This window comes from Molossus molossus, unplaced genomic scaffold (assembly GCF_014108415.1).
Source record: "Molossus molossus isolate mMolMol1 unplaced genomic scaffold, mMolMol1.p scaffold_m16_p_4, whole genome shotgun sequence".
NCBI classification, from domain to species: Eukaryota; Metazoa; Chordata; class Mammalia; order Chiroptera; family Molossidae; genus Molossus; species Molossus molossus.
The window spans coordinates 34,264,075-34,281,874 of NW_023425377.1; the positions used below are offsets into that span (position 1 = coordinate 34,264,075).

The window sequence follows — 17,800 nt, forward strand, 5'->3', positions numbered from 1 at the left end:
AGTGAATGGTTATAAAAGATTATGTAGGTTTGGGCCCATGTATGTCCACACACAATCAATTGGTTAGTTTCCTTTTTTTCCTTATCAATACCACCCTGTACAATCTGATAACAAGTTGATAATGAGGAAGGAGGGGATCAGGGCTGTTACAGCTCCTGTAGGAGTTCTGGTGGCTCTCTTCCAACAAAGGCATGTCTCCCCTTGGGTGGCTGGACTCTTTATAGGAGATGGAAGCTTCATTCACATTGATCTATCCTAGTGGTAGAAGATGTATGATACCTCTATGTGGGAAATGTTTGACATTCATTGAAAAAGTGACATCATGGGAATCACAATGCTGGGGGATCAGGTACCAAGGTATTGGGCACCAGCTTCCTGTTGATCTTCTGTTTTCTTTGTTTACATTCATCAGGTCTCCCTATGCCTCCCCAGGGCCTGCCCCTATCTGGGATGGCTCCTCTGGGCATGCTGCTTGGACTGCTGATGGCCTCCTACTTCACCTTCTGTTTTTGTCATCAGAAGCCAGTAAGTATCTTATCACAAGAGGGATCCCTATTGGGTCCAGAAAAGCCTCCATGCCACCAGAGCTGCTGTGGGAGTGGGGTAAGCTTTTAGTTTTCTTATAAGAATGTGGCCAGCACTGGGTCACAGAGTCTGTTTATTTCTTCCCCTTGATCCCTGAGTCCTCTGGCCTATGTTTAAAGCTCATGGTACAGTTTCTCTTTAGGGAATGTATGATGATGATAATGATTTAATAATAATTTTAATAATAATAAGGTTACCATGTGCTAGGCATTGTTATTAAGTGCTTTATATCTATTCTCATTTAATCCCCCCAACAGTACTATGAAGTAGACAACTACAATTATTATCCTCATTTTGAGAAGGAGGAGACTAAGGCTAAGAGACTTTAAGTAACATGGCCAAAATCATAGAGCCATTTTGTGACAGAGCTGGGAAGATTAGGATTCTCCCCAAAAGCTGGATGACTGTGTGGTGAGCACCAAGTAAGAATGTTTTTTTCGCCTTGGCTGGTTTGGTTCAGTGGTTAGAGTGTTGGCCCGCGGACCAGAGAGTCCCGGGTTCGGTTTCCGCTAAGGGCACGTACTTGGTTGCAGTTTGTCCCCGGCCCCAGTTGGGGTCGTGTGGGTGGCGGCCAGTCGATGTGTCTCTCTCACATCGATGTTTCTCTCTCTCTCTCTCCCTCCTGCTCTATCTGAAAATAAATGCAGAAATGTCCTCAGGTGAGGATTAAAAAAAAAAAAAAGAATGTTTTTCTCTACTCCTCTCTTCCTTGTGCTTTCTCAAATCTGTTTGTATCTCTGTATCCTCTTTCCCTCTGTCCTTTACTTCTTGTTCTTTCCAGGCCTTTCTTTATTAACCTAGACCTCATCGCTTAAGGTTTCTGTCATTGCCACAGGCAGGAGCAAAATGCCCAAGAAGGTCCTGAGCTTGGCCTGGCTTCTGGCCTTGTTTCCCCTGGCCTGCATGAGCAACAGCCGTGCCCTTGACCAACTCCCAGTTCCCTCTCTGTCCTCTCCCTTGGGAAGCCTTGACTGTTAGTTCTGACAGCTTCACCCTTCCCTGGCCACCTTCCCCAGTGCTGGGGGCTCCCACTAAATATTGGGTAAAGTACTGGAGGCTTTGGAGCCGAAGGGCCTTGAAGTGCAAATGACACTTGTGATGAATTTCACAACAGTTCAGCTCAGTTGAGATTCACCTCTGGCTCATGGCAAGCTTCCACCTTCTCTCTTCTCTCTGAAGTCATTTGTTTTTTCTCTGCATTTCTCCCCACTCTGTGAAGCAGGAGACAACATACAGTTAGGAGTCTTGAGTCCTTTTGAATTTTTAATACCCTCTGACTAATCTTGTTGGTACTGGCTTTTTGCTGTCTTCTTCAAGAACAATGAGAATGAGATCCCTATGGCCCCTGAGGGTGGGACTGGCCACAGCATGAGAGCTGGGGCTCTTTGGCATAGTCTGACCCAGAAAAGTACCCAAGTGTCTCAGGAGATTAGGGCTGTCCACTCTTCTCTGCAACCGGCAGTTCATGAGGAACTCGGTGCTCCCCATTGTGAGCTTTAGCAGACTCACAATTAACAAACGCATGCTGATGAATTTACTTAAGGACTGTGTGTTAGTAAGTCCCTTTTGGGTAATAGTCCAACCAAATAGATGAGCTTTCAGAGCCATAATTATTCTGGCCCATTTATATTAGTTCTATTGAGTCTAGTCTCAGAAAAATGTTAATACTGACTTTCATCAACAGAAACTGCTTTTATCCTTATGTCTGTTCCTAAGCTGTATCCATTTGTCATAATCTTTCATCATGTGCTAAGCACAAGTAGGAGTTGAAGCATCTTTTCTCTCATACCATAAAAATTGATCCCCTGATGGCATTTAAAATCCAAATTATGCAGCCAACCACCTTCACAACAGTGAGAATGAATGGTGAGGGAAGTGGGGTTCAGGGCCTGGGGTTCAGGCAAGTACTCCTGGGGACCTGGAATTGTCCGCCCTGAGGGCATGTGTGAAGGTTAACCAGGAAAGACCACCCAGGAAAGGTTGACTGTGTTAGGGTATGGTCTAGAGCCAGCCTCCTTCCTGGCTTTTGCTGTGGCACCTCCCTGGGGTGCTACATCTTAGGAGCAGTGTGGTTGCTGAAGTGATATGATTGTGTGGTATACTGGCCTTCAAAAAGATAGTGAGCAATGAGGGAAGTAGTGGAACCAAGTGGAAGGAACACAGACCCTTGGTAACTCCCTTTTGCCACCTACTTTGGTACTTCAGCCATTTCTGAGCTTTGTTTCCTTATCTGTAAAACAGGGTTTGTACCTCCCTCTTAAGATTTTAGTGTAGATCGAATATGATTTTATATACATATATACACACACACATATACGTGTGTGTGTGTGTATATATAATAAATATAATGTAGCATTAGGACTGGCACAATAAGGTCAATGGATGCTCAATAAGTATCGGCTGTTATTTTTAGTAAGGGGGTGGATGCTTTTACGGTTTAATTTAGGGCTTTGAAAGACGTGCTCCTGTCCCAAAATGTTGCCCTGACAGTCTGTTTCTGTCATAGCGTCTGTCAACCTACCATTAGAGATTCATTCATTCTCTTGGATCTTGAAGTCTTTGATATTTAAGAATCTCTTATTCGGATACAAGCTCAAGGAAGTGTGACATGGTAAGCTGTTGTCAGCTAACACCTTAGCTGGGATTTCCTGCAGTCATTTGAGAGGAAATTGGTATTTGGAGTGATGGTGACAAGGAGAAGAAAGGGCTGAGGATTCATCATAGAAGGGAGCCCTGAGAAGCTAGCTGAGAGGACACCAGAGCATGGGATTTACTTTATAACCAACCAAGGGCTGTCTGGCTTTTCTCACCTCTTGGTCTTTCTGTCCTGTTCAGGACACTGCCCAGGCTGAGAGAGGCTGGTCTTGCTTGTTCTTTCTTTGGGACTGTGGTTTCTCACCCAAAGCCCTCCCTTGGGAAGGGGCCTGTGCTGATAGATATGCTAAGGTAATCGCATTGCCCTGGCTTTATTTCCTCAGTATCCAGGGCACAACCATTAAGACACATGACTAAGAACAGAGACACAGAAGTGAGTCAGAAATCTGGACTTAAATCTCTGCTCTGCTTTCCCCAGCAGTGTAATTTTGCACAGGCCCCATATCTATCCTCATCTGTAAAATGGGTATAAAAGTATTTGCTTCATGTCCGGCTGATGTGGCTGAGTGGTTGAGCATTGACCCATGCATAAAGAGGTCGCCAATTTGATTCCTGGTCAGGGCACATGCCTAGATTGTGGGCTCGATCCCCAGTGAGTGGCATGCAGGAGATGGCTGGTCAGTGTTCTCTCTCATTGATGTTTCTATCTCTCTCTCCCTTCCTCTTGCTCTAAAATCAATAAAGAAAAGATTGTTTTTTTAAAAAGAGAAAATTTCATGTAAAAATCTGGTTTTCTGTTTTCAAGTTGAATGCCTTCATGGCAGTAGTGGACCCGCTGAGTAGCAGCTACATTCCTTAGTCAAGGCAGGAAGGCTCCATTTTTCACAGTCCCACCACTCCCTGCTGCTGTATACCTGGCCAACCACACTCATTTACATCCATCCCTGCCTGGCCCTGGGAGCATTTGACCCACACACCTCTGAGGTAAATTTTATGAATGTTCACCTAGTCCCACCGTCTAGTGTATGGTGCTTCAGGCAGATGCTGACCAGCATGGCTAGGCCTTGGAATACATAGGCTCAGGGTACTTAATGGGCAAGGTGGTCTTTGTGCTGGAATGTGTGGCTAGTACCTGGCTTCCAGCAGACTCAGCTGATAAGGGTTTGCTCTAGTCCAAGGCATCCAAGAGACATACCTGCCTGTGGGAGGTGGGTGGGCGTTCCTTCCTTCCTTTGTTCTGTGATTGCAAACTAAGCCATGTGCTAGGCATTGGGGATGCAGTGGTGAAAGAGACTGACACAGAGCCTGTCCTCTGAAACTCGGCTGTTGGAAGTTTGATGTCCATGCCCTCAGAATGTAGGTTGCCTCCTGTCAGTCTATCTGCTCTTTAGTCTCATAAGCACATTTTCTCTTCTGTTCTTGGTTTCCTTTTTAGCTCAGATTTGTGCAAACTTCAAGTTGAAGGGGTAGGAGAGGTTTGTGGGGCCAGGCTGCCTAGGTGACCACAACCCAAATCTGACCTGCCTAAAAGATACCGTATTGTGTAGTCTCTGTTGGATAGCATAGCAGAGACTCATCTAACTTGGGAACTATGACTGCCTTTACAACTAGTAAGAGTAACGGCTACCATGTACACAGAGCTAGTGAGTTACAAGGTAGTACTTCATCTGATATATGAGCTAGATGTTGTTATTTCCACTTTACAAATGTGAAAACTGATGCTTAGAAAATTAAGTAACTTCCCTGGAGTCACAAGAAACTGGAATTTGAACTTTAGATGATCTGATGCAGAGTTTGAGTTAACTATTATGCAATAGTCAGTACCTCTCACTATTTATGACATGATTTAAGAGTCTTTTCTTGCCCAAGATAGTTTCCTTACAGATTTTTAACAAGATCTGAAATCCTTCCATCTGAATTTCATGCCCCCCCCCCCCTTTTTTAAATGTAAAATCCTTGGAGGGGCTTTTACATTGTTATCACCAACATCTTATTTAACATCTTAACCTTTCCTTTGACAGCTAATTAAAGATCAGACCTGAGGGACCTAGGCAGGTGGGGATGCATATCTGGAGCTGGGGCACTGCTTGAATTGTTGGGAACCAAAATGAGATCTATATAAAGTACCTAGCACAGGTTTGGGTTCATAGGAGGAATCCACAAAATATACTTACTATTATTAGTGGAAGAATTGGGAGGTGGAGGAAAAGTGATCACGGGGGCTGAAATACCATCCCTGTGTGCTAGTGTGCATTCTTCCTTGCCCTCCAATGTAATTTCTCAGAGCTCTGGAACTCTCTGGTTCCAATTTCCTGAGGCCTTACTGCTTTTATGCAAGAATATGTTTAAAAATGGGACTGGGAGGCTGGGAGGGAGCAAAATGAATAATACTTTGTATTTATCTTGCATCTTTGTTTTCTGAGCTCAGAGTGCTCCACTGACACCTCCTCATTAATCCTCTATGCTCTCCATGGGGTGGAAGGAGACAGGTTTTAGGAAGAGGTTTTCAGCCTGGACTTCTTCCTCCCTCAACCCAGCTTTACACTTGTACCCCTCATACTTGGGTTGGAATGTCCCAAGTGATCATTTATGCCTCATAGGCATCTGGAGAATTGCCAGGTCCTTACTGTGCCATGCTAGGCTGCTTAGGAATCAATTGGGCCTTAACTGCCAGCTTTTGTGTATCTAGGGTGGCCATCTGAGGCATCATCTCCTGTTCATATGTGTGTTTTTTCCCTCCCTCCCTCCCTCCCTCCCTCCCTCCCTCCCTCCCTCCCTCCCTTCCTTCCTTCCTTCCTTGATTTTAGAGAGAAAGGGAGAGAGAGATAGAAACATCAATGAGAGAGAACATCTATTGGCTGCCTCCTGCATGCCCTCACTGGGGATTTGGCCTAGAACCCAGGCATGTGCCCTTACCAAGAATCGAACCAGTGACCTCTTGGTGCATGGGTTGACGCTCAACCACTGAGCCACACCAGCTGGGCTAAATATATATATTTAAATTGTAAGAGTAATAGATATGAATTTTAAACATCAAACATATCAAGTAAAAAGTAAAAGGCTTTTAATGTCTCTTTTTGCCAACCCCTGTTCCCAGTATGTTCCTCAACCCCCTGGAGATATTATGGAATTTTATAGACTTTTTCTGTTTGCATGTACAGAAGTGCTATATACACATAATACATGCTGTGTTCATTTAACCATATTCCCTTTCTTATATTGGTTCTGAGGCTAATGTCTCGAGAAACATCCAAACCTGGCTGGGAGGGGAGGAAGAGCCTAGAGGGGAGAGAGTACCACTCCAGACCATTTTCTTTCTGCTTGCCTAGTGCTTGGCTGTGGTTGGTCATGCTCTGTGTGTATGTGTGTGTTTTGTTTTTTTTTCCTCTGAAGGAGTTTGCGCTGACCAATCCAGAGAAGACCACCACCAAAGAAACAGAGAGAAAGGAAACCATAGCAGAGGAGGAGCTGGACTCCGAGGAGCTGGACTCCGAGGTCCTGGAGGTGTTTCACCCGAGCCATGAGTGGCAGGCCCTTCGGCCAGGTACCACACCCAGCCCTGTCTCCATGAAACACACTCTGAATTCAAATTGCATATGTCCTTTGTCCTCACAGGGCTTCTTTGAAGGAGCAGCCACTCTGATCTGCTGGAGGGGAACAGTGTAGTCCATCAAAGTGGTGGCTGCTGCTGCAGAGCTCAGGAACCTTCATTTTCCAGCAGAACAGAGATTTTAGCCTCAGAGTGCCCTGGAAGGAAGGCAGGTGGTGGGTGGCCAAGCTATCCGAGCAAGTGATTGAAAACTTTCTTTCCTTGCACTTCTGAAGCACAGGAGAGGCAGTGACATGTGCCTCACTCTGCAAATGCTATTTTGGGCTCTTCTGCTTGGCTCAGTGCTGCTGAAATATTGTTCACAGGAGAGTCCTGAGCACCGGTGCGTTGCAGGAGTGTTCTTTTGCTAAAGGAACCTGTGCCAAGAAACAGGGGCTGGTCCTGGCCTGGTTTTTAAATGGGGCATCCTCAGAAGGAACAACCTTCTAACCCTTTTATGAGCCTGGGCCCAGGGCTTAAAATGATAATGAAAAACCTGGCTGGTGTGGCTCAGTTGGTTAGAGTGTCATCCTGTACACCGAAAGGTCACGGGTTTGATTCCCAGTCAGGGCACATACCTAGGTTGTGGGTTTGATCTCCAGCCACACGTGTGGGAGGCAGCTGTGATCCATGTTTCTCTCTCTCTCTCCCCCTTTTCCTCTCTCTAAAATTAATAAAAATTTCCCCGGGTGAGGATTTAGAGTAATAATAATGATGATGATAAGAGCAGCCAGCAATTGTGGAGTGTTTATCATATTCAGGTACTGTGTTAGATGCTTTATGGGGATAATCTTGTTCAATCTTCACATAATAGGAATAAGACCTATTATTATCTTTATTTTTCTATGAAAACATTGAGGCTTAGAGAGGTTATGTGACTTGACCTATGTTATTCAGGTAACTTGTCCTATGTCATTGACCCAGAGCCTGGACCTACCTTCCTTCTCCTTGTCCTTCTAGTTCCAGCTGTCCTTGTCCTACTATCATGATACTTGGGCATGTTCTGAGGAGTAGGAATAGGCTGTTTGCATTTTGCACCTTGTCAAGGTGGATGGCAAGCCCTGGCAGCTGCCACAGTGTAGTTTTACCAGCTCCTAGCCGATATTCATCACCATATCTTCCCTGCCTCCATTGCTGCTGTGCTGGCAGGGATAGCATTTGCTGTGCCAGCCAACTTTCTGGTAGTAATATCACTCCTGCTGGGCTTACATAGGGATAGTTCCTGCCACATAAGAGTGGTGAAGCACTGGGGAAGCCAAGTAGGAACTGATGGTGTTAGTAGAAGGAGGGTTTAGGAGAAGAGGTACTGGGTTCAGCAGATGCAACCTCTTCCTGCCCTCTCCTCATTTCCCTGAGAACTGAGCCCCTTGGTCCTTGAAGATTAAAACTAGAGGAGTTTTCAGGGGAGGGGAGTAGAAGGTGTAGGCTGTATCTACTAGTTTTATGTGGTTAAAAGTGCTTGTACCACTTTAAACCAGGCAATGCCTGGAGCAGATGGAGATCAGTCTTCTGTGGCTCCCACTCCTACCCTCTCTGTTTTTGTGGCACCCTTCAAGGCCTTGGTTCGCATTGCAGAACAAGCCTGAAAATTCTGGCCAGTGGGGCTGCTGTTAATGGCTAAACAAAGAACCCCCTCTGTAGCCTTGGGGAGGGAGAACCAGAACATGTATGACAAGGGCAGGCTGAGGGCTCAGAGTACTTCCTGAAGAATTAGAGTAGAGCATTGATTTTTACATTTAACTTGATGCCCCATTGATATCTCCCTCTGTTTTCTAGTTTATCAAGAGCTCCTTATAAATTCTTTTGCCCCAGATTCCCTAGAAGCTGTCCCAAAGGCTGGTGTGTTGTGGTTAAACACAGACACTCAGGCCCCACAGCTCAGGGGGCAAAGTGACTCTGTTTTCAGTCGTGCCTACCCCATCTTAAGAGTGTTATTTTGAGTCTGGTGCTGGGGATTCTGACCAATGGAGGCAGACAAGACTCTCTTAGGCTCTGGTATAGGATTGAGGTGTTCTATGTGTATATTGAGAAAGTTTTGTGTGGTGGGAAATGGACCTGGCACTTGACTTCAATCAGAGTATAATATCAGAGTATAATATTTAATTCACCACATTCGGAATGCTGCCTGGGAACTTCCAACACAGCTACCTAAAGGTTAAAGGAATGTAGCCAGTCATAGAAACTTGTTTGATGGGTGGATAAATGGGGGGATAGTGTAATTTAGTTGTTAAGAGGACTCGCTTTATTTATGTATTTATTTTAAATATTTTTCCTTTATTGATTTTAGAGATTAAGAGGGGGAGAGAGACAGTGAGAGAGAGAAACATTGATGAGAAAGAACATCAGTTGGCCGCCTCCTGCATGCCCCCCACCTGGGGGTCAGGCCCACAACCTGGGCATGTGCCCTGACTGATGACTTCTTGGTGCATGGGTTGACACTCAACTACTGAGCCATACTGGCCAGGCAAGAGGACTGACTTTAGACCCAGCTGGTTCTGGGTTCAAATCCTAGCTTTGCTACTTAGGGGATCTTGGGCAAGTTACTGAATTCTTTTGCTCTTCAGTTTCCCCATTGGTGATGTGGGGGAAATGTCCTGCCCTATCTACTGCAGTGGCTGTTGTGAGGGTTCTTGGCATGAAGACATCACTCAGTCAATAGCAGTTCTGATTTTAAATGGTAATTTCTCTGTTTGTGCCACCCCTTCAACTTGATTGTGGAATTGGATGCCAGTGAGGGTACATGAACGTGTAGTCTTCCTGTCCTTTCTGGCTTTAGATGGGGAAGGGAACTTCCAGTGAGAAGGTAAGACTTCTATGGTTATGAAATGCTCACCCTTCCACCCTCTATAGAGATTTTTGATGAGGGAATAGAGGGGTGGGGTTAGCACAGCATTTCCTGCTGGAGTCAGGGACATGGCACAGGAAGACAGTGGTATATCTTTTGGGGACTTTTTTTTTTTAATCCTCACCTGGGGATATTTTTCTATTTATCTTCAGATAGAGTGGGAGGGTGGGAGAGAAAGGGGGAGAGAAAGAAACATTGACATGGGAGGGACACATCGACTGGCTGCCTCCTGCACAACCCTGACCAGAGCCCGGGACAAACCACAACCGAGGTACATGCCCCTGACTGGAATTGAACCTGCGACTCATTGGTTCACAGGCCAATGCTCTGACCACTGAGCCAAACCGGCCAGGGGACTTTTGGAAAATGGCAATGTGGCTAGTTTATGTTGACCCTAGTTCAGTATTTTTTGTCTCCATCAGGTCTCTGTTGTTCTCAGGCCTCCAAAGAAGAGATAGTAGGGTACATGGTCTGGGTTCATTTGAAGGCAGATTTACAATCATGTGTTGGAATACCAGTGGACCAACCCATGACTTCATGGGTCTTCCCACAAGGCTAGATGGGATTTGGGCCCCAGCCACTCAGCCCTGGAGCAGCTGCAGGTCACTCTCCTGAAGTATGCCTGCCTCTGTTATTACTGTCAGCATCCTCACTGTGAGCTGCTTGTTCCTGGAAGTGATTTTCTTGTCTCTCTCTTTCTTCTGGTTTATTTTCGGATCTGTCTCACCTTATGGAAGCACAGCAAGCATTTGAGTATGGATTCAGCATCAGCTGTTCACAAGCAAGCAGAGGAAAGCTATTTGCTGGCAGGTCCTGTGGATTCTGGGCACAGAACTCAGGAATTTGTCCTGTAGCTGAGGGCCCCTGAAACCCAGGACTTTGTGCCTGTGCAATTGTTTGAAAGCTGGTCACAGCCATATATAGTGGAGCTTGTGCTCCCTGGGCATTTTCTGAGATCCTATTTTGTGCCAGGCACTGTACTGGTTGCCGGAGATACAGATAATAGATCACATTTACTGAGCATCAACTGTGCCAGGCATTCTTTGAGGGCAGGTACTATAACTGCCCTAATTTTTATAGTCAAAACTGAATCAGAGAGGAGAACTGACATAGCCTAATAACCCAATAAGTGGTACAGTAGGAATTCAAACTTAGCTTTGTCTGGCCCTGAGTTTGAGCTCCTAGCCATTGTGCCATACTCTGTCTTTTTGGGTAGCAAATGGGACTCCTGCCTTCCAGTAGGTCATAGTCTCACAGAGGATACAGAGACACAGAAAGGCACCACAGTGTTTTTGGAAGTTTTGGTGGAAGTGTCTTGTGCTCAGTAAGGGTGAAGGAGGGAGAGGGGAGGCAAGGGCCTTCTCTCTCTAACCCTGAGATCTTGGTGGAGTAGTGGGTCAAATTTTATGATGCCAAACCTCCAACCCCACCTTTAGTTCTCTATTTGAGTGTGTAGTCTTGGTCAGGTTGATTAGAATCTTTGAATCTTAGTTTCCTTATCTGAAAATAGGGATGTAAATATCTACTTCACAAAGATGACTTGAGATTGAAACAAGATTAACGTGTAAAATGTTTCACGGAGGGCCTAGCACATAGGAAATATTCAATAAGTGGCTATAGTTGTCATTTGAAAAATATGCCTTTGCTGCCTCCCTTTCCTTGAGGACCTGAAGGAGAAGTGGAGGCGACAAGGCAGCCTGGGCAAAGGGTTTCCTTGTCCTGCCCATTAGCCAGTGCTGCATGTTGGCCCTGTATGGGCTCAGGGAAACTCAAACCTGGGGTTCCTTATTGACCTGAACTGAGTTCTAGGAGGCTGTGAGAACCTTTGAAATATTAGCATTAGCACAAAGAGTCCATCTGATGGGAGCATGCAGGAAGTCTGTGCAGGAACACATTCACGTGAGGAGGTTAAAAAAAAAAGGAAAAAAATGTCTAAATCATCAACTGATGAGAGAAATGCAAGAATTATAGAGCACCAGCCATCTGGTCAGATCATTTCAGATCTGCACGAGCAATGGGAGGGAACTGAATTTTAAAAACCTCATTTATAGTAAACCAACTACTTTTTCAAGTATTTAAGAGAGGAGTCTGATTTCCTGCAGGCCCTGGACATCTGTCTGAAGGAGCACTTATCTCTGTGAGGTCCCTGGCCCCTTGCAGCTTGGATAGGGCTGTAAGATTCTCTTATCCTCCAACACCACCACGTGTCCAACAATTCACTTCTGAAACTGTCTACCTGGACTTAGTGTCAGAACCCACATTTAATGACTTAGTGCCCTTGCCTCTACTTCAGATGCTTTGCAAGTTCCAGGCACTTGTACTTTTTTGACTGACCAGCTATAAATTAGGGGTTCTCATGACCCCCTTCTCAGGTTTTAAAATTTGCTTGACTAGCTTGCAGAACTCAGGAAAACACTTACTTACATTTATTGGTTTATTTTAAAAGATACAACTCAGGAACAGCCAAATGGAAAGAGATGCATAAGGCAAGATATGTGTGTGTGTGTGTGGGGGGGGGCAGGTTCATATCTGCTATTGCCCTCTTTAGGCTACACCATCCTCCCAGCACTTCTGTGTGTTCACTAGTCCAGAAGCTCTTTGACCTTGTTGTTTAGGGTCTCTTATGCAAGTTTCATTATATAGGCATGATTGATTAAACCACTGGCCATTGGTGATTGAACTTAATCTCTAGTTCCCTCTCCCCTCCCTGGAGGTAGGGGGATAGGCTAAAAGTTCCAATCTTCTAATCATAGCTTGGTCTTTCTGGTGATCAGCCCCCATCCTAAAGTGGTCTAAAGGCCCCTCACCAAGACTCATCTCATTGGCCTAAACTTGGGAATATAAAAAGATATCACTCAGGCCAGTGTGGCTCAGTGGTTGAGCATCGACTCATGCTCCAGGAGGTTGCTGGTTAGATTCCTGGCCAGGACACGTGCCCAGGTTGTGGACCAAATCCCCAGTGGGGGGCATGCAGGAGGCAGCCCATCAATGTTCTCTCTCATCAATGTTTCTATCTCTCTCCCTCTCCCTTCCTCTCTCTCTCTCAAATCAATAAAGAAAAAAATAAAAAGATATCACTCAGGGAATTCCATTGATTTTAGGAACTCTGTACCAGGAACCAGGGATAAAGATCAGATATATTTTTTATTATATCACAGGCTGCAATTGAGGTAGTACCAAGGGCAAAGCTCCCAGTGCTTTCTGCTACCTCCCAGCTCTGTCGTTGGGAGGCAGGTGACCTTTCCTTTCTCCCCTAGTCTGGAGGCATCTTCCATATGGGTCATCTCATTTCCCAGGATGGTCCACAAGAGCATGACCTGCTTCTCTCTCATCCTTCACACACCTCCCCCCAACTCCTGTAGGCTCATGAGCAGTTGTGTTTATACTTAAGCTCCTGTAGCTTGTCAGAGTGGTACAATGGGACTTTTTGGCTGCCACCAGGAGGTAATGTCCTGAGGGAAAGGTATAGGATGGGGCCTCTATTGTATGATCTTTCACCCTGGCTGCAGTGTAGTGCTGGAAAAGAGAAGCAAGAACTGAATAGAGGAAAAAAGTGTGGTTTTGTGTGTTCTGGGGTAGTCTGTCTCCTCTCTTGAACACAAGTTACTGTCTTCAGCAACTTTTTAGGATGAGGTGTTCAACAGAGCTTATCTTCGGTGCTTCCTCCTCCTGCACAATGCTTTCTTTCCCAATTTTAAAGCCTTTCAAGTCTCCTGGGGTTTCCCCAGAACTTCATTTGTTCCTCTTCTCTTATACTTCTGATTCATTTTCCCCATTATTGCCACCTCCCCAGCCTTGTTCTGCATTCTCCATTCTGAACATCTCCTTCTCTCCTTGGTAATATGATTTAGTCAGTGGAATTCCATGGGGCATAGCAGGACACCAGGTCTCTTGAGGCCTGCAGGAGCAATTTCTGAGGCTCCAGTATCCTGTACTGGGAGACCAAAGGAGGGAATGTATGAAGGTGCCAGATGGCTCCATGAGAAAAGTTTAGATCTCTTAATTTCAGAGAGATCCCATATGTGGAGATCTCTCAGGATGGTTGACCACTGCCCTGTAGCAGCCAAATCCTACACCTTCCCTGGGGGAACAGGTAGACCCTAGGGCAAGAAGGTCTGTGACCTCCATGGCAGCCACTGCCAAGGCTCAGGCCACTTGAGACCAGCTGGCTGAGCTCAGCACTGGCACCTGAGCATCTCTGCCTGGGCTTTGGCCTTTATTACGTAGATGGAGCAGGCCAGGGTCCAGTTTGCAATCTGTGGACTTGGGTGGTAATTGAGAGTAAGTGTGGGCCATCTGCTTTCTAGTATTTGTATGCTTAATGCTCACTCTGGGTCCCTATCCTCCTCTTCCACCATCCACCTATTCTTTCTAAGGTTTAATAAAGTGTTTAGCAGAGTGGCACAGCCTTGGCTCTCAAAGATTGGATGCCCAAACTGGCTGAAATGAAAAACTTAGACTGGAGTAAGGATAATGGAAAACTAGCTGCCAAAATCAGTTCTAGCCTTCAGCCCAGGGCTTGGCTTTAGTTCAGACAATCTGCGTAGCCCTGACTTCCGTTCTTTCTCTAATATTGGCCTCACCCTTTTGGCTAAGACTGTCTAAGCTATGTCCAAGGTTGGGACTAACCAGGGCTGAGAATAGTTCTCAAGGGCTGGCCTGGAGCTAGAATGAAAGGCCCTTTTCTAGAACCTGTACCATTCTTAGTTTTGTCACAACACTGGAGGTAGGAACGAACTAGTAATTTAAGAGGAATAATATTTGAGTAGGTAGAGAAGAGGACAGGCAGGAAACTGGAGTGGATGGAGAATGATATGAATAGAGACATAAAAGTGAGAATATATCTACCTGGCTGGAAAGGCAGGACTCTGTAGGGGAATAATGGGATAGTGGTAGTGGGAAGTATAGGGGAGCAATGGGAAGGAGAGAAGGGAGATAAAGAGGAGAACTGAGAAGGCTGTAGAGCTAAAAAGTGAAAGCAAGTGTAAGCTCTGAGTGAGTAGTTGGGTTCATTCAGGGGCTGTGCTATGAATGGAAGATGAAATGAAGAGAGATTATATAAATTTCTGGGTTTGAGAATAGTAGAAAGAGAGAACTAAAATGGTAATTTTAGAGATAGCCACATCAAAAAACTTGTTTATTTCATATTACATTTGTTGAACCCCTATAATGTGTTAGGTATAATGCTTGATGCAGGAGATATTATGGAGGGAATCAACAGAGGCTTATGGTGTAGGAGGACCCCCAGACAGGAGTATAGCTCTGTGAGAACACAGAGGAGGGGCCCTGAAGTAAAGATTTCCCAGAGGCAGGGTCATTGAAGCTGAGTAGAGAGAGCTTTTGTGTATGTTGGAAGGCAGAGGGGAAAGGAACAAGTGTTGATAGATTTGAAATTCCAGAGAGATCATTGATGAGGCAAAGTTGTTTAGGTGGCTGATGGAAAGTCTTGGCTTTGTGGATATGATGGGCCTTGGAAATTAGAAACAGAGGCTAGAAGAAAACAAGGAAAAGTGGGAAAGTTATAGAGGGAAATTAAGGAAGCTTCTATTAGATGTCTTCAGTTTTCTGAGCCAAGCCAAGGGTGCGGCTTCTACCTTGGATGATGAAAGAGAAGGATTTGATTGAGTGCTTGAGGAATGGAGAGGTTAGGAAGAACCCCTGTGAGGGAGGTGTTTAGACAATCAAGAGGTTAGAACTAATCATTGCCCAGCATCAGGAAGGGCCCAGTTGATGTCTGACATTCTGACTTGGTGATGGGTCAGGATCATGGGTTTGGTGACTTTCTAGAGCAATCTGAGCTGTGGACAGTGGATAGCTGTAGTATGAGGAATGGATTGTCTTTGGGGTTGGTGAGGGAGATCTTTGTCTCTCTGGCCTATGGGGCAAAGTGAGAGCTTTACTGGAAACTCCTATGAACCTGCTCCAATCTTCCTTTTCTGAAACAGGCAACATAAGGACTCTTGGATGCCCCTGGCAATGCCCAAGATCACAAGGAGAGTGGCATTCCACCGGCCACTGATGTAAGCAGGTCTGAAAAGAACCCGAATGAATCAGAGCTTGTGTGCAGGGGGCTCTTTTGTAAGCCTTTTAATGCTTATGTTCTAATCAGGCTGATTATATTCCTGTTCATGTTAGGATTTTGTTTTGTTATTGTTCATAAACTAATAGGTTGTTGATCTTGCCTTCTTTTCCATAATATGTTGATTTGGGCAAATAAAGATTGAGTTATATATATATTTTTTTATTTATCCTCACCCGAGGACATTTTCCCATTTTTTTTGTTCAGGTAGAGTGAGAGGGAGAGAGAGGAACAGAAGAGAGAGAGAAACATCGATGTGAAAGGAACACATCGAGTGGCTGCCACCCGCACGACCGACCAGGGCCGGGGACAAACTGCAACCGAGGTACATGCCCTTATTGGGAACCGAACCTGGGTCTCTCAGGACCGCAGGCCGACGCTCTAACCGCTGAGCCAAACCGGCCAGGGCAATATTGAGTTATATTTTAATTTGTTTAATTCCAGTATAGTCTATTTCTGTTTTGTGTAGTGCAGTTGTTTGAAAGGAGAGACCATTTCTTTGGATTAAAAAGTTTTCAGATTTGATTATCTGTGGCCACAATTAGTTTATCTGGGAAGAGGTGAGTTTTTGTGGAATAGTAATTTGGTGTATTTGTAAAGTTTTTTTTTTCTTTTGCCTAGAGAAAAAGAAAACTCTTTCTGTCTTCCACTCTAGCAGCCCTCTAAATGTTGCATGAACATTATCTTGTTAATCTTCATTCTTTTTTTTTTTTTTATCCTCACCCCAGGATATCCTCACCCTGCATTTATCTTCAGATAGAGTGGGAGGGAGAGGGGGAGAGAGGGGGTAGAGAGAGAGAGAGAGACACATCGACTGGTTGCCACCCACATGATCCCAACCAGGGTTGGGGACAAACTGCAAACGAGGTACGTGCTCTTAGCGGGAACCAAACCCAGGACTCTCTAGTTTGCAGGTCGATGCTCTAACCGCTGAGCCAAACAGGCCAGGGCTAATCTTTATTCTTTATTCTGGTTTTGCCAAGTCAAACTTTTGGACAGAGTGTTAAGAGGTTATCTAGTATTTCGTGTCCAAAAATGACAGGCAGACTAGAGCCCAGGAACTGTAGTCTAGCTGTTGAAGAAGGGAGGAAAACTAACATTTTTGGAGAAAGCCCCTTGTGCTTGGTGCTTTGTGTACATTATTTAAGGGGGCTTCAAGGTACTTCATACAGGTCTCTTTTGGAGCTCATGGTTGGTCAGTGAAGGGACCTCAGATTCCATCCCATTGCTTTCCTAGGATTTTCTTTCTTTTGAAGATAGAAACTGTAGGATCATTGATTGAAAGCATTATTATTTTAGGTCTATGTGGGAACAAATGAATGTGAATTTGGGGGGAAATTATTTAAGAGGATGTAGAATTATTCAAGCTGTCCTATCTTCATTCCTTAGATTAGATTTTAGGGGTCTCAGGGATAGATCCAGATTTCCCTAAATACAGTGGAGTGAGTAGTCCTGTGTTCAGTGTAATTTGAAGACTATAAACTGGCTTTAGATTCCTACTGGCTTAGACTACAGATGGAGAGGCTGGAGGGATTGTTCTCTAAATACCATTAGCATTTTAACCTTCAGTATTTGATCAAATGGCTAGCTGAGGATACCTTGCAGTTAGGGATAGAATGGTACATTTCAAAGGAAAGGAGTTTTTTCTTGCACAAAGCTGGAAGTAATAGGGGTAGCCAGATGAAATATTTGATTTGCAGGAGTCTATCTTAGTGATGGGGTTGGGATTACACTTAGGAGGTGAAGGGGAATGAGGAGAAGAGAAGACAAATCAAAGGAAGGCTGAATCTTTTCACCGATTGCTTGGCATCATCTAACCCTGCTTATGCATGTCAGTGAAAGTCTTGATTCCATAGTGACTCAGTTTGAACTGAATGTTTTCTCTCTCTCATTCTCTTGCTCTGTTTGTTTCTTCCTCATTTTTTTTTTAATCCTCACCCGAGGATATTTTTCCATTTATCTTCAGATAGAGCAGCAGGAGGGAGGGAGAGAGGAAGAGAGAGGAAGAGAGAGAGAGAAACATCAATATGAGAGAGACACATCGATTGGTTGCCACCCACACTACCCCAACCGAGGCTGGGGACAAACCACAACTGAGGTACATGCC

At 45.0% G+C, this 17,800-nt stretch overlaps 1 protein-coding gene across 2 annotated transcripts in view; it reads left to right on the top strand.

Annotated features, from left to right (window-relative positions):
- SIL1 (SIL1 nucleotide exchange factor) overlaps positions 1–17,800 on the top strand; it is a 270,334-nt gene that overhangs the window by 68,067 nt on the left and 184,467 nt on the right. Inside the window, exons 2-3 of one of the 2 annotated variants that reach the window (XM_036241063.1) lie at positions 413–525; positions 6,544–6,724. In XM_036241063.1, the coding sequence (XP_036096956.1) occupies positions 421–525; positions 6,544–6,724 (286 nt within the window). In that variant the 5' untranslated portion in view covers positions 413–420. Of the gene's footprint in view, positions 1–412; positions 526–6,543; positions 6,725–17,800 lie in introns of those variants that run through there. The other variant, XM_036241064.1, reaches the window with a different exon arrangement.